Here is a 15,250-nt window from a genome sequence, read left to right as displayed (position 1 = left end):
CTCGCTCCTGATGGGCGCCCAACTGCACCACCAGCCTCAGGACCACCGGGAAAGCCCAGCCTGCCTCCCGGCCACGAAGGCTGCAAGGAGTTAATAAGAAATGCTGTTCTCTGCAGGGGAAGGAGGACAAAAGCCGGAGAGACATAGGTATGTTTGTACCCACTAAAATTGTTTCATTTCATTGCTCAGACCTGAGGTTAGAGCCACATCCATAGAAGTCCGCTCCTCCAAGAAGCAGTTGGGAGGCCACACGTGCGGGCGGGCTTTGCATCAAGCACCCTGCAGTCCTTAGGGCGAGGTTTATTCTTCTCGTGGCAAATCGTTTGAGGCATTTCACCTTTCACAGGGCTGATAAAGCCATGCACTGGCACAGAACTCCGTATCTCACTTGGGTTTCGGATAGTCCGGAGTGAGCAGCAGGATGCTGGCAGCATCGGCATGTCCCCTCTCCATCGGTGCTACTGCCGCTCCGCAGGATCCCTCCGCCTGGGTGTCCCACGGGGCTCCCTGGCAGCCACCCTCTCCCAACCAGATGTGGGCACAGCCACAGCTGGCCAAGGAAACTGCTCCCTCTCCTGCAGCAGAGGTGCACGGCCAAAGAGGACAGCCCTGCACTGTCGCTGGGTCCCTGCTTGCAGACGTTCATCAAAAGCCCAAGTAACAGGCCCAGAGCTCTTTTTCCCCCAGTGAAAAAACAACCTCCAGCAGCGAAGGGAGAGCCCAGCGTGATCCACACCGCAGACTCAGAGGCTACAGGAGGACATGTGCCCAGGGCCGGTCGATGCTCACAGCTTCGTTTCGTTCTCCAGCCCCTCTGCACTATTGTTCTGCAGCAATAAATCACGGGGAGGCGCTGGAATTCAGGGCTGGTTTCTACAAGAGGGAGCCCGGGGTGCGGGAACCAAGATGCTGCCTCGCTTTTGCTTGCTAATTCCCTTGGCGGCCGCCGTGCTCAGCGCCTTTGAGTGCTCCACTCCTACGCATCCCGTCGGAGCACCGCGGTTCTCCCGGTTCAAAGCACTGCTGCGTTTCCACCCCCTCTGCTCCCTTCCCCCAGCACTGGATTACTCAACTAGAGATTACGCTTTTGCCAGTTACCTCCAAGCCAACTGGGGCCTCTGCCAAGGTCAACACAAGTTGCAGCCAGTTTCATTAATAACTGCGAGACCAACCCACTGGAAACTCTGAGAGGTTAATCCCAGCAACAGATCAATGTTCCCATAACAAAGCCACAGAGCAGAAACACCACTGGTGATTTACCAGCCAGCCCAGATACCCACGCTGGGAGCTGTGGCACTGGCCCTCCAAGCATCCCTCCCCGTGCTGGGGCAAACCCTGCTGCCGGAGTCCCCAGCCTCCCGCTCCTCTCCCCCGGCATATTCGGCAACGGATGGAGCAGCTACCAGGGAACAGCACTGCCAAGGCACCGGCCAGCGCGGCAAGGAGGAAGCAGGGCTCCCAAAAGGCCTTTCGGTTGTCCTCGGTGCTCTGCCAGCCTGCGGCCGGCGCAGGAGGTAGCGGGCTAGCCAAGAGCCTTTCCATCCCACAGCCTGTTTTCCAGGAGTTTATTGTAAATTGGGCTCTGGAACGGGCAGCCAGTGTGAAATTTGGCATGTATGCTGCTGGCTTCAACGCATCATTAAAAAGGCATTTTAAATGTGTTAATTCCTCCTTTTTCAATTAATTGCTTTTAAAGCTACATTAAGGTGCAAAGCAAAATACCCTTTGCCCTAATTTCTGCTTTGCCATACATATTTCCTGGCCTTGGTGCTGCCTCTTCCACGACCCCCCCTTCCCTTTTCTTATTCCAGGTTTTAGTTCACAGCACAACAAAAACACTCATGCAGAAAGGGAAGAAATTAAAACCCTTCAACAATGTAAAGGAGAGCCCAAGTCCTAACAACACATGGCTTCTTAACAGCCTTTTTCCATCAATAATTGTTAATTATTTTTACAAAAGAGGGAAGTGGCATTGTCCCTTGTACAGATGGGGAAATCTGAGATACAGAAAGGGGAAGAGACTTACCGGGTGACCAGCAGCCTGCCAGGGCAGATGGCAGCGAGGTTCAGGTTTCCTAAGCCTCCACCCAGCCCCGTACCCATGGGACTACATGGCTCCCCGTAAGCATATTCCTGCTGGAGCAATAGGCTACGTGTAAGTGCAGCCAGGCAGCCCTTGCAAGGGGACTAAACGCAGATCATGACTGACTCACATCCTATAGGAAGGAGCAGCAAACCACGTACGTGGTGGAAAAGCAGTCTGAGAAACGGGAGGAAGAACAAGTGGAAGCACAACAGGAATAAGAAGAGATGGAAGGGGAGAGGCAGGACTAACCTCCAGCTCTGGAGAGGGGAGAGCAGGCGCTGCTCGACCAGACACGCCACGCTCACCATCCCTACGGGGCAGGATTGCACGCAGCACCAGCTGCGCACGTATGCACAGAGACAGGGGATCGTGCAGATACATTACTGGCCTGCTCTGGAGCCGTCTGTTTTACTCCTATCTGTTGTTACGTGATGAAGGTCCGTGACTTTCTCTATCGGAAAGAAAGCAGAAGCTACCGAGGGTCCTGGGAACCAGCTCCTGCATCTCTGCCAAGAGCACACCCGGCAAATCTGCATCACGGCAGCTCTTCCAGCAAATCTCACATCCAGGCTTGCAGTGATTGAAAAAACAGTCCTGCTTTAGTTTTGCCTGGTTATTCTCAGCCAGCTGAAGGGAGCACCTTCTCGGAGGCAGCGTCAGCCCACGCTGGCACAGAGGGCACGGGGAGATTTCATCTCTCCCGCAGCAGTCTGAGCTCACCGGAGCCCTCCCGGCTCCGTCCAGCAGCAGGAGCACAGGACTATGTGCACTGCAGCAACGTGACAGCAACCCCTCTTGCAGGGAAAAAGATACTCAAGTAGAGGAAAAGCAGGCAAGAAAACAACCTTCTGCACCCCAGCTTGAAAAGAAACACCAGAATTCAAGGATATGAGCAATGCGAGGTTCGTAAGGAAAGGTATTCTCTTTTACTAGACCAACTGAGATTTAGCTGTAAAGCTGCCGCTTTTGAAAGGCACGCTGCCCAAAAGCGTCTGTTTTCTCCAGCTATAACATGCTGATCTAATAGAAGACATTACCTTCACCTTACAACCCAAGCCTCACTTGGAGCAAGGCTGCAGTGATCCTGAAAGGGGTAAAGGGGCCCAGCTCACCCCAGGTTTGGGAGAGGTAGATGAGGAATAAAAGACCTAAAAGATCCTATTGCCACCGCCCGAAGAAAAGTGGAAAAACTCTGGAAGCTGTTACCAGGATTTGGCACATCAGTTACTTCATCTGTGTCCACAGCACAGATTATGGCCCAAAACAAAGGCCTTGGAAACGTGCAGGAATGGTGTTAACTTCTCTCCCCTGAGCTGAAGGTTGGTAACCAGTAGTTTTCAGGGACATGCTGAACTCACACCGCCACAGACCCGATTCTGCATCTCAGCTCCACCACTGCTCTGAAACCACAGACCAACAGATACCCACCACCTGAAAGCAACATCCATTGCCGCTGCATTACAGTTACGTCCCTTGGGACAGTCAGGCTGCCCCACAGAGCATAACACCAAACCCCTACCCTTTTTATTGAGGGTTTTGTGGAGCTCTTTACTGTGCAAAAATTAGTTCAATCTGCAAAGTCACCATGAAAAGCTGTCCTAGCACTGTTACTCTGATGAGTAAATTCAGCTCCTCCCCACACAGTGACTGCAACAACATGGAATGGGGTAAGGGGTAAGCGAACAACTCCTAGGATACTCTGTCTAAACAACGACCAGCATGTGTAGTAATACTGGGCTCACGTGGTGCATCTCACCCAAAGGGCTTGCAAAGCTGCCCTAGATAAAGTATCGAACAACTTTGTCAGGCACCGAGTCAGCAGCACAGATGGAACAGCAAATTTCTCTCTCTGGCTCTGGTCACTGGGACACACGTCCTGCCACCACGCGTGTGCCACCGCTCCGGGACACAGGTCCTGCCACTACACGTGTGCCACTGCTCTGGTCCACGCACAGCTCGCAGATGCACAGAGACATCTGGCTCTGCACCCACCTTGCAGAGCGCTCGCGGGAAGGGAGGAAGCTTGCAGAATAACCCCTGAGAATGGAAGACATGCTGAGCAAGCAGGAAAAACACAGTGCTGCTAGAAGTGAAGTGTGGGCCAGCCTCCACAGGGATGGAGAGGAGTGGGGATTAGCTGCCAGAACGGGCCGCATCACGACGTGTTGTTTTAGGAGGTCACATCAGCCAGGCAGAGGAGCTGACAGCAGTCATGGAGCTCAGCACAGGGTCTCTCAGGAAGGTCTGTATCAGCTGTTCTAGATGGCGACTTACACCATCAGAGTCCAGTGCCAAATTCAACAGTTGCTGGCTTAGCATGGATGCAAGCAGCAGTTTTACATGTGTAAATAGCCCATATACGCAAGTGTCCAGAGCTTGTGGCCAAAGATGAGTCTCAGCTCTTGACACTTCCTCTGGACCAGCACACCCAGAACAGCTCCTCTAACACGCTGAGGCTCAGGGCAATGCACAGATCGGCTGCAGGAGCTTTACCACCTGCACAAGCAGTTTATAGACTAGTCTGAGGATGACTAAAGAATAAAGCCAAAAGACTGCTATTAATCCAATTTCCCAAGCTGCAAAGGCAGATATACCTTCCTACACCCCAGACTTGCCTTCTGCTCCCAACCACTTGAACAGCACTGACATCACCCCAGTCTCACAGCGAGCTCCATCAAATCCATTCTGGAAACAGCCCCTGCTAGATTTGAGCAACTAATTCCAGCTCCACTTAGGGACACCACATTTTTTCCTTCCTTCCAGACTCTGAAATTACAAATGGCTCCACTAAAAGCATAATCTTGTCTTGCTGAATTGTATCTCACAGCTTTCTCTCCCTCTCTCTCTCTCTTTCATTAACAAATGTTTTAAGGCCCATAAAAGGCATGTAATTCTTGGAAATGTGTCACAGACCAAGAAGCAAATGCAGCCCCTGAACTCACCAACTAATGCCTCAAGAGCAGCTTTGCCTATTAGAAACAAATAGCTGAGACAATACGTGATTTTCCGGTGAGAAGCAGAACAGAACTGCTGATGGAAATAATGTGCAGACAGAAAAGCCGTCCTGGTTTCCTCACGTCTTTGGAGAGGGATATTTCTTGTTTTGTGGCCAATAGTTTATTTTCCCCATCAGCTACCCAACCCAGCATCCCCCAAGTATACTCTACGGTTCAGAGCCACCACAAAACATCCCGGTGGCACGGAGAGCAGATTCCTGGCTGGTCACAGCATCACCTCGTTAAGATGTATCTCGGAGGGAGAAGCAAAGATGGGACATAGAAGGGCCACAGCACCTTGGAGGCATCTTTTCCAAGGCAACACACTATCAAGAGCTAAAGGAGAGCAAGCTGATGTCTCTGGTGCATTTCTCATGGTCTCCAAGTTCAGACATAGCTCTTAAAAAAGAGCTGCTCCATCCCTCCAGCATCAGCTCACCATTCCTAATCGGCAGTCCCTGCAGGCCTCTCCCCCAGGAGATCCAGCCAGGCCTCCCTTGGCGTCTGAACTACCCCAAAGTTAAATGTCTTTCTCACTCGAGACAGGTCAGAGGGATCTCAGGTAAGGCCCACCAGCAGCGTACGGATAAGAGATGTCTGAATATCCCAAGCAAGAGCTTTCTCGCTCACGTGTTATTTCAATCAGCTCCCACAGAGATACAGCAAACCATCCCCATCATCCTGGGCAAGGATGTGACTTCCTTGTGGTCACGGTGGACTTCCCTTAGTGGGCCATGGTGCTGTTGGGCTGATGGTTGGACTTGATGATCTTACAAGTCTTTTCCAACCTTAATGATTCTGCGATTCCTTTTCATTCCACTGAGGGCTCAGACATCCCTGAAGCCCAGCCTGCAGCTGCGTTAACCCTCGGTGCTCACAGCGCTGCAGCTCGCATCGGCAGCGCAAGCCAGCTGCCCCCAGCCTGTTTACCCAGCAAGACTTTCCTGCCAACCAGGAGTATGTCCAAGCTCGAGTTAAAGTCAAATACAATTTACCCCAGCAGAGCATGAAAGTAAATCCAGATAGGCACACAAGCAAGGGAATTGTCTTTGCAACATTTATTACATGTGCAGAGGGGACAATTGCCAGTAAACAATTTGCTTTGTTAAATGAGACTAAGACAAGGGAGGCTTTCCTGGGGAAGATTATATTAAAGAACCACCAGCAACCGATCCAAACCCTTCGAACACCAATATTAAATAAAGAGATGTGATAAATGAGAAAGGTCAAGTAAAAATCAAATCAGGGCACAGTATCCAGACATGACCATCCCTAATTCAGCCTACAGGAGCTTCCAAATTGTTCTGGTGCATTTAATAGCCCAGTAAATGCAAACCCATGACTATTACAGTTATGGGGAAAGCAGATACACTTCTGTTTCCCCGAAGTGGTCACCCCATCTCGGTGGGTATCATCCACCACCACCAAGCACTGCTTGATGCATCGGGAAGCCCCATCTACGCTGATTTCACTAGTGTCTCAGAGCCTCAAAGGGAGCTCTGCACAAGCCAAGGGGATCCCAAAACACAGACCCCGCACCCAGCTAGCATCCCAGGCCGTTGTCCCCTTACCTTTGAGAGATCCTCTGTCCCTCCCTGCTGGCTCTGGTTCAGGAGAGGCGAGTGCCGCATCAGCGGGTCCTGCAGCAGATCCAGGCGCGGTCTCTTGGTTTCAATGAACTCCAAGTCGGACGGCTTGGTCAGGTCAGAGAGATAGGAATGCGCCTCAGTTCTCAGGTGCAACTCCTGAGATCTGGGGACAAACAGAAAGGAGCCTTTAGAAAACAAACCACCTCTGCTCTCCCCTGCTCTATGACTTGCAAGCCACTCGAGGAGGACAGAGGGCTCAACTTCTGACCATTTCCGAGAAGGATGCACGAAGGGAGGCCAGGTGGCCCTGGACCCAAACATCTCGGGTCTTTGCAGACCCAGGAGGCACAGCTCCATAGCTCGGTTGCTGGGCACGGTGCATCCCCTGGAGAGCTCGCTGCATGCAGGCAGAACCAGGCATCGCCCAGGGGAGCAGGACGTGGGGTGCAGCACCACCGCTACCCTCCGAGCCCAACAGGCCACCCTGCTGTCCCCCTCCTCAGCACCGCTATGTCACCTGGAAAGCCCCGCTGCCATCGCCTGTCCCACCACACTCGGTGCGTGGCTGTCCCTACACCAGGGCAAAGCGAACGAGGCTGCAGGTTTGAGCCTTCTCTGTAATGCCACGTGGGTCGTGCTGGCCAGAAAAAGCCAAAGCTCGGAAAATCCTCAAGTCTGGCCCCTAAATCCCCCTGTGGCCCCTAAGACCAGGCGGAGCTCCCTTCTGCCACGTTTGGCTTATTTAGTCAAAGGTACCTGCACCACTGTTTATATTTAGCATCTTCTATAGGAATACCAAAGATTATATGCTGAGGAAAAAATGCATACTCCTCCGTGGCTAGACAGTAGGGATTTATTTTTCCAGGATGGGGGAGGAAGGAAACCGGCCACATGTAGTTGCACGTCTCTGACACAGACCTGGCAAGCTGTAAAGGCACATTATCCAGTGACAGCAACTGCACCGACGAGTCACATCTGGCTCAAATATCTTTCACCTGTTAAATACGATGCAGTTGGTAATACCTGGAAATTGGGTTTGGTTTTGCTTTTTTTAAACAAATGTTAAAACTTTTTTTGTAGCTCTATTTTTCCCAGCAAGATTCTCTTGTGGGAATTGTAAAGGGATCCTACAAAAATACATTAAGCCTTTTACTATGCCCAAGGATCAGCTTTGCCGCAGCAGCTCCAAGGGTGTGTTTTTAACACTTCAGGCAGAAGCGTCTCTTAAAAAAATAAAAATAAAATGAAGCGCAGGAGATTCAAAGCTTGGAAAAAACCATGACTTTTTCTCCCCTTTTCCCCTTAAACAAGATTGTCCAAGTCCTCCTGAGCTGCGTGGTGAGGTATCCTCCCCAGTTACCAGACACCAACAAACTTTGAAGCTACTCGAAGGGGAGGAAGGGAGGGGATGTGTTTTGTCAAGAGCAAGCACAAAAGACCAGGGGTCTTGTGCATCGTTTGGCCCCCACCCACAAACTGCAACTGCTGACGTTAATTTTTACCTAGCTAATTAAATATCTTGGAGAGGATGACAAAAAGGGAAGGACCCAAGGCCCTCTGAAGCCAGTGGGAGACTTTCCAGTGGCTGGATACAGTCCAGAGCTGTTAGAGAGAGGAGGCACCCCGGTGAAAGCCACCTTCTCGGGGGCACCACCTCCGAGCGAAGCCCTCTGCCCTCCCCTGCAGCAGCGCAGCAAACTCAACCCCGCTCTGGGGAAGCAAGATAAAGGGTTTTTTTTTCCCTTTTTTTTTTTTTTTTTTTAACTTAAATATCAACAGCAGGCACAAAGCATGTGCAGGCTAAACTCCACTGCTGCGGGTTTGGCACAGGTGGCCGGCGCTGGGATTTGGGCAGCAGCTTTGCTGCTGACACATAGAAACAGAATCTGGCTCGTCCTCTTCTTCCTCCCCAGCAAAAAGGGGACGGGAGAGCGGGGAGGCTCTGGCACTGCCTTTGCCACTCCAATCTCCAACCTACGAGAGCGCGAATGCACAGCTCACACAGCAAACTTTTCAGTGCGGAACAGCGCTTACATTTGGCATCGAAGCACAGCTCGCTTCACCTGCAAGCACTTTCACACTGAATGATCCTCAACTTTTCTCAGCAAGCCCAGAAATATCTCCTGGCACCTCTCAAGTTTCCTGCTGGCTTGTCCCAACCCCTCATGCAAACCCTGCCCGCAGCTGCACGCCGACATTTCGGGCTCTGCTGTAAAACCCAGTAACAATAAGCAACTGTTGAGCTGGGCAGGTGTTAAAATATTCCAACACCCAAGGCTCTGCTACACTGAGGCAATTAAAAATCAGATGTATTTATTTTCACTTCTCCCCCCCCACCTTTTTTTTAAGGCCATATTACCAAGAAGCTGCTACTTGACACAGGACAGCTCCGAGACCTCTGCAGTTGTCAGGAACCCAACCCAACCCAACCGCTGTGCTCAGAAAAAAACATGTATTTTTAAGATAAGAGCAACACTCAGCTTTACAAAGGCAGTTACTTACAGCAAGGCAGGGGCCATGCCGGGGAAGGCAGCTGCAATGTTATAGGGTGCTATTTTATTTCCATTTCCACATCCATTGGAACTGCTATTAACTTTATCCACTGGAATTTCCAGCCGCTCCTGAGATCGCTTTGCCCGACACAACCCGCTCAGCCTGTCCTAGCTGCAAATACAAATGCTCTTGCTTGAAGCCTTCACACCTTTCACTCTTCACATCCACACCTGCAGCGAGCTCTTTACAACAGACTTTTATACAGCGATGACGTTGCTGTCAGCGTAAAAATAGCCCTGCCTGAAAAACCCTCCCGCTACACTGAGTTTGGGGTTTTGGTGCATTTTCCAAATAGTTCCCACCTGGCTGGTTTATTCCAGAGATTCCTACTTTGCTGAAGGGAAAAAGTGTTTTTAATTGCATGTGAGTTATGCATGATTGAATGAAATAAACCAAACGCCAGCGTTAATTATGAAGCGGGGCAGGTTAGCCCTCACCTGGAGTCCTTCGCCACAAACACTAAACTACTTAAAAGAAGCAGAGCAGTGCGAGATCTGCTGACGCACCGAGGCTGGGTGTCCAGGGTTTGCCCCGACGCCCAGCCATCCACACAGAGCTCTGCTTTGGGCAGGTCTGAGTCCAGAAGACCAAAGACAACCCAAGATAAGACCTTTGGTTTATTACTAATCTCACAAACGAATTGCACCCTACCAGCTGCAGAGCTGCGTTACTCATTTACCGGGGCTGTTTCCTCAGCAGACTCCCACAGGGCATTAGGAAGGTATGACCAGCTAAAATCCTACAGCAGCTGCAGGACACTTGCCATTCGCTCCAGCGCTGTGGGTCACGGGAACCTAGGAAAACATCTTCCGCTACGTTACACCCACACCAGAACCAGCTGAGCACGAGATGGTCTGAAAAAAGGGGTTGACTGCTAGCTGGGTGTAGAGGAAGCTGAGAGCATCTCTCTCCTGGGAGGGAGGAACAAACAAGACATCCTGAGCTGTCCTTGGGGTTTGTAAGAGCAGCCCTAATAAGATCTAAATGGATCTCATAGTTATCTTCTTCACTTTGCTGAAGCCAAATCAATGGACAGGTACAACCCTTTCGGGAGGTTGAAGAGGACCAACCCAACCCATCAGCACACCTCAGGAGCACACTGCCCAGCTCTTCAGAGCAGCACAACCCTCCTCTGCTCTTCAAACCTCCCCGCTTCTCCATCAGCTGAGCAGCAGAAAGTGGCAGCAGGAGGAACGACGGCTCTTCTGCAACATCCAGCAAACCCGGCTTGACTTCACAAAGACGTGCCTCCTGCACCAAGGGCTCAAAACACCAGCAGCGACTCCGAGCCGGCTCCCACCAACTTCCCAGCAAAGGCACATTTCAAATTTTGCTTCCATCCACAAATATTGTTCCCTACATGATGGGGCCAAACAACATAACCAGGCTGGAAAACTGGCTCTCACTGTCTCTTGGAAGCAGAACCAAGATAAATGATAGCCTCACTGCAGCTGTTTATTTCCTCTGGCTGAGGTGGGTTGGTGGGAAATTGTCTCCAAAAATAAGTCGTTTTTTTTAAAAAGTCTCCAGCCCCCACAGGTACAGACAGACAATAAAATGCTTCTGAAAGCAAGTAATATCAAAAACCCCTAGTGTTGAAGTGAATTATTTATAGGCAATGCTAAGATTTGTCAGAGGTTTCAGCAACCCCTTTACAGCTAATGATGGCCAGAGTGGGAGACCAGGCAAATTGAGACCTGTTAAAGAGAGAAAACAGAGGGTTTGTAGGAGCAAACCTGCCACCAGGCAGCTAGAAAAACACATATAGGGCCAGCTGATATATCCCCTCTGTCAAATAGGTGGAGAGGGAGAAAAACCACCGTGACTTAACAACAGAGGCCACGGGAAGAACAGCCTGTCTGGGTGGGGAAGGCAGAGCTCCCACACTCTCAGCAACATGTGCCAGCAGCAGGATTGAGTCTTCACAAGCCAAAAGTGCGGGACGGCCTCGACCAGGATGCTTAGCTCACCACGCGGTCCAGCTCAAGGACTCCCAGGTGCTCACGAGGTCTGACTGAGCGCCTGTGACCAGGCGGTCCCACATGCATCCTCGTGATGCTCCGGCTGTGCATTCCCACACAAGGGTAGGTAGCTGTGCCTCAGCCGCCCCACGCAACCCCCTCAGCCAACTTCTTCCAAGCCAACTGCAATTTAGAAGAGAGCAGATGCTTTATTTAAAACTTGCAATATTGAAGATCCCCATACACAGAGCCTGAATTATTCATGGACAGGACAAGCTTTAATACTGTGCCACACAATGGCACTGCCTCACTCGAGAGGAGAAGGAATATTTGTATCTCTCCACAAGCTCCCCCACATGCTTTCTCCAGGCATCTAAAACATGGAACCCCACAGGAAAGTGCTCCTGGCAGTTCTGGGTGGCTGGAGCACTCCCTGAACTAATGGCTTCAGGGACACACCACGTTTCACCAGACCTGCTGCATACATTGCTAGATCACCCTTCCTCCCCCAAAATAAATCTGGTTCAAGATTATGCACAGGGAAGTTGCTTCGTGAACTTTTACCCCTCCATCCCAGCCAAGACAAGCCCCAGGTTTCCCCTCACACCTCCCTGCCAGGGCACATTGACCCATTCCATGAATTCTAGTGTCTCTACATCTCCTCTGTGGAGCCTTGGTCACGCTCCGTGCCCACCCGTGGACACGCCTGCAGCCCACACCAGAGCAGAGGGCACTTGCAAGACAAGGCTTGTCACCAAGTGTCTACACGCCAGCATCTGCCCTTTCCAGCTGTTATTTTCCCACGTTCATTTATGGGGAAGAAAAAAAATGCAGCTCTCAGAATATCATTTCAAGTGTGAAAAGACACAAAGATGTATGGTTGCAGGGATTTCAGCCGCACCGCTGCTCATTCCTGAGAAAAGGGTCACCTTTAAAAATGGAAACTTAATTAAAGACCATAAATAAAATCAGATCGGTTGCGCTGTTAACTCGGGAGCAGTTGGTGCCATTTGGCCCAGCACAGATGAAGACCGAGAGCTGCACGTGACTTCCAGCAGCCACGCACACTGCCCTGGCTTCCCCCGGCTCCCCGGGCTCCTCAGCCAGCAGGATTAATCACATTCAATAAGCACAGTAATTAGGCCTGCTCTCATGCTGTATTGCACATGGCTATCTCGGATGGCTGCAGAAACGCAGCAGCTGCTTAACATATCCTAAATGTCATACTTCAGATCAACACCAGGCAAACTCTTCAAACTCCTCATGATTGCTAAACAGAAAGGCTCCGAAAAAGGAGCGTGGTCTCCTGAACTGGGAAAATAATCACCTATGAAAATAGTGACTCATCTTATTCTGGATAAAGGCAGAATATACTGTGTTAACATGCATACTACTTATTTACAGCCACGTTTTCTGCCAGAGGAGCCATTATCCACCCCAGCATTCCCGTGTTAATATAGAACCTTGTTCTAAAATCCCAATGTGTATGAAGAGTCAGAAAAACCTAGTTCTGTGATTTTTCAGACCCCTCACCCCACTGGCACCTGCCATTTAACACTCAACCCAGTTTTTCTCACTTCTTTTGTGGACCAAAATATACATAGAAGAGAAAAAAAAACCCTAATCCTTGTCACCTTGCCAGGACATTCCACTGCAAGTATTCATGGTACGACTTGTACCAACAGCAGATCCTGAAATACTTCTCTTCGCTCCTGCAGTCCAGTTGGCACAGCCAACCAAACAAGCTAAGGGGAAGTCTGCAGATCCTTCCAAGAAAAAGCCTGCTACCAAAAAAACCATCAAGAAAAGCAGCACATCCCTGCAAAGGCAGACAGAGCCAACTTTCCCTATAGCGACAGATTCAGAGTGGTTCAAGTTTTCCTTCATTCTTCCAAGCCAGAGTTGCTGCACACGGAATTCAAGTCTCTACCCATCCTCCAAGGGGTGACGATGACTCCCAAGGCTGACGTACTTGGAGAAGGGCAGTCTGCAACTCCCAACATCTCCTGCAGAACAGGGCTGCCCAGGGTGGGATGCAGGAGAAGCAGGAGGCACATCACCCCCGAGGGAGGAGAGCCCACGACGGTGTGACACTTCAGGAACTGGTTCTCCTCATCCTGCCTGACCCACCAGGCTCAGCTGTGGGGACGTCCAGCTGCCTGAGCCTGACATTCAACGAGCTTCTTGCTCAGGGAGCCCCAAAATGTGGGACCATCTCAACACCCCATTCCTTCCAGCAAGTTACCACTCAACAGCTTTTTGCCACCAACACCTGATTCATACTTAAAACACCGTGCCCATGGTGAAATGCTTCACTGCTTGTTCCCTTTTCACTGGACCACAATGAACCACCACCCTGGTGGCTACAGCAAAACTGCAGCCAGGAGAGACAGAAAGCCTGCAAAGCTGTAGGAAGACCATCTAAGCAAGCCCAAATGATTTCTGCAGGATTTAAAGCATCCATGGGGTCAAGCCTCAAATACCATGTGCAAAGACAGCCTGCAGAGGCTTTAGAGATCTGCCCAAGGTGAAGCCAAAGCCAAACTGGGGGACAACCCCCCAAAACCAGCACAGAGTGAAGTCAATCCCGGCGGTTTCCAGGAGAGGAGGGCGAACAGCATCTGCCCACCAGGCAGGTGGGCTCAGAGGAACTGGGACCGAGTGGCCTGAGGGCTGAACCACGCTCTGCGGCTGCAGGCACTGCTCTGGATCAGCACGAAGCATGGCGATGGCAGGGCAGGGATGTCCATCTGGGAACACGCACAGGGCTCGATCTCCAGTCTGCCACATTCCACTTGCACCAGACTCACAAATTGATTTAAGGAGGGGAGCGATCCTGGAAGAGCATCAGCCACCACAACCAACAGCAGACAGGCTGCTTCCTCTGAACACCCACAGCAGCGGGGGATTGGAAGGGTTCCCCTCCACTGACACTTCAAGGGGAGGATTTGTCTCGCACCCACCACCACTGTGTGCCAGGTGGGGTATCAGGCATGGAACCAAGGTGAGGGTCTTCCTTTCAGACACAGCACACCCCTGTGCTTCCCTCTATTTACCCTCGGTGCCCACATTGCGGACATTACTTGTTTGCCTTTGGTCGCTCCCTCCTCCCCAGCCCCTCACGCTGAGAGCCAGCTGCCTCTGCTCAAAACCATCAATCCCAGCCCAGGAACAGAGCCAAAGTGCTTACAGATGCACCCGGCATGAACCTGCCAAGGGGACTCAGCTGCAGAGATGGCTCCTTTCACCACCCTCCCTTGTCCAGGCTTTGCTCTGCAGAGCAGAGAGCTCAGGCAGAGCCAGAGCTATTTTTTGGGGTGGGCATCAATGACCAACGCAACCTGCTCCAGAAGCTCCAGGGTCTTGGCCCTTGAGCACCCGAGGAACCCTCAGGCGAGCAACCAAGCACCCAAAGGGCTCCATTTACAACACATCAGGTACTATTTTAGAGCAGATCCTCACACCACAAAGATGGAAAAAGCAAAGATAGATTTTTAAGTGTAGTGCTTAAAGAGGCAGAGAAACAGTAGTTGGCTTTGCAAGACGGACTAACACCTCCCCAGCCCCAACGCCACCCAGTTTGAATGACTTCAATAATTAATTACACTGGGCTGAAAATTTCTGCAGACCCCCCATCCTGCATCCCCAGTTGCCCAACATTTTTTTTTGAATGAGTCTATATCCCAGCATTCTGGCACAGGATGCCAACTGAGCTGAACTTCAGCGGTATTTTTAGCTTTATTACCCAGTATAATTTTTGAAAAAGTTCAATTTTTTGGATGTTACAGGGAAAAGGGATGAAATGCAAGTTGGGTCTGTTACAAGAAAAGTTTCTTTTTATCGCATGCCAAAACTTCACCATTCAGGTTGAAAGTGAAGTAACCACGATAAGCATTTGGGTGTGTAGCTAGACCTGACAACCTCAATTAACATTTACCTACATTCACGTGATTGTCAACCCAAAAGTAAGTTTGGAGAGTTTGAAACACTTGTAAGCTAAAGCAAGACGCTTGGATGACCACACCAGATTAGGCACGTGGTCCAGCAGACACTAAGGCTTGCAGT

General features: G+C 50.8%; 1 protein-coding gene across 1 annotated transcript in view; it reads right to left on the bottom strand.

Annotated features, from left to right (window-relative positions):
- NCOR2 (nuclear receptor corepressor 2) overlaps positions 1–15,250 on the bottom strand; it is a 180,810-nt gene that overhangs the window by 149,235 nt on the left and 16,325 nt on the right. Inside the window, exon 3 of the mRNA XM_059827785.1 lies at positions 6,654–6,834. Coding sequence (XP_059683768.1) covers positions 6,654–6,834 — 181 coding nt within the window. The remainder of the gene's footprint in view (positions 1–6,653; positions 6,835–15,250) is intronic.

This window comes from Gavia stellata, chromosome 21, assembly GCF_030936135.1.
Source record: "Gavia stellata isolate bGavSte3 chromosome 21, bGavSte3.hap2, whole genome shotgun sequence".
In the NCBI taxonomy this organism is placed as follows: Eukaryota; Metazoa; Chordata; class Aves; order Gaviiformes; family Gaviidae; genus Gavia; species Gavia stellata.
Note: the sequence above shows the minus strand (reverse complement) of the source record. Positions and strands in the feature narration are given on the sequence as shown.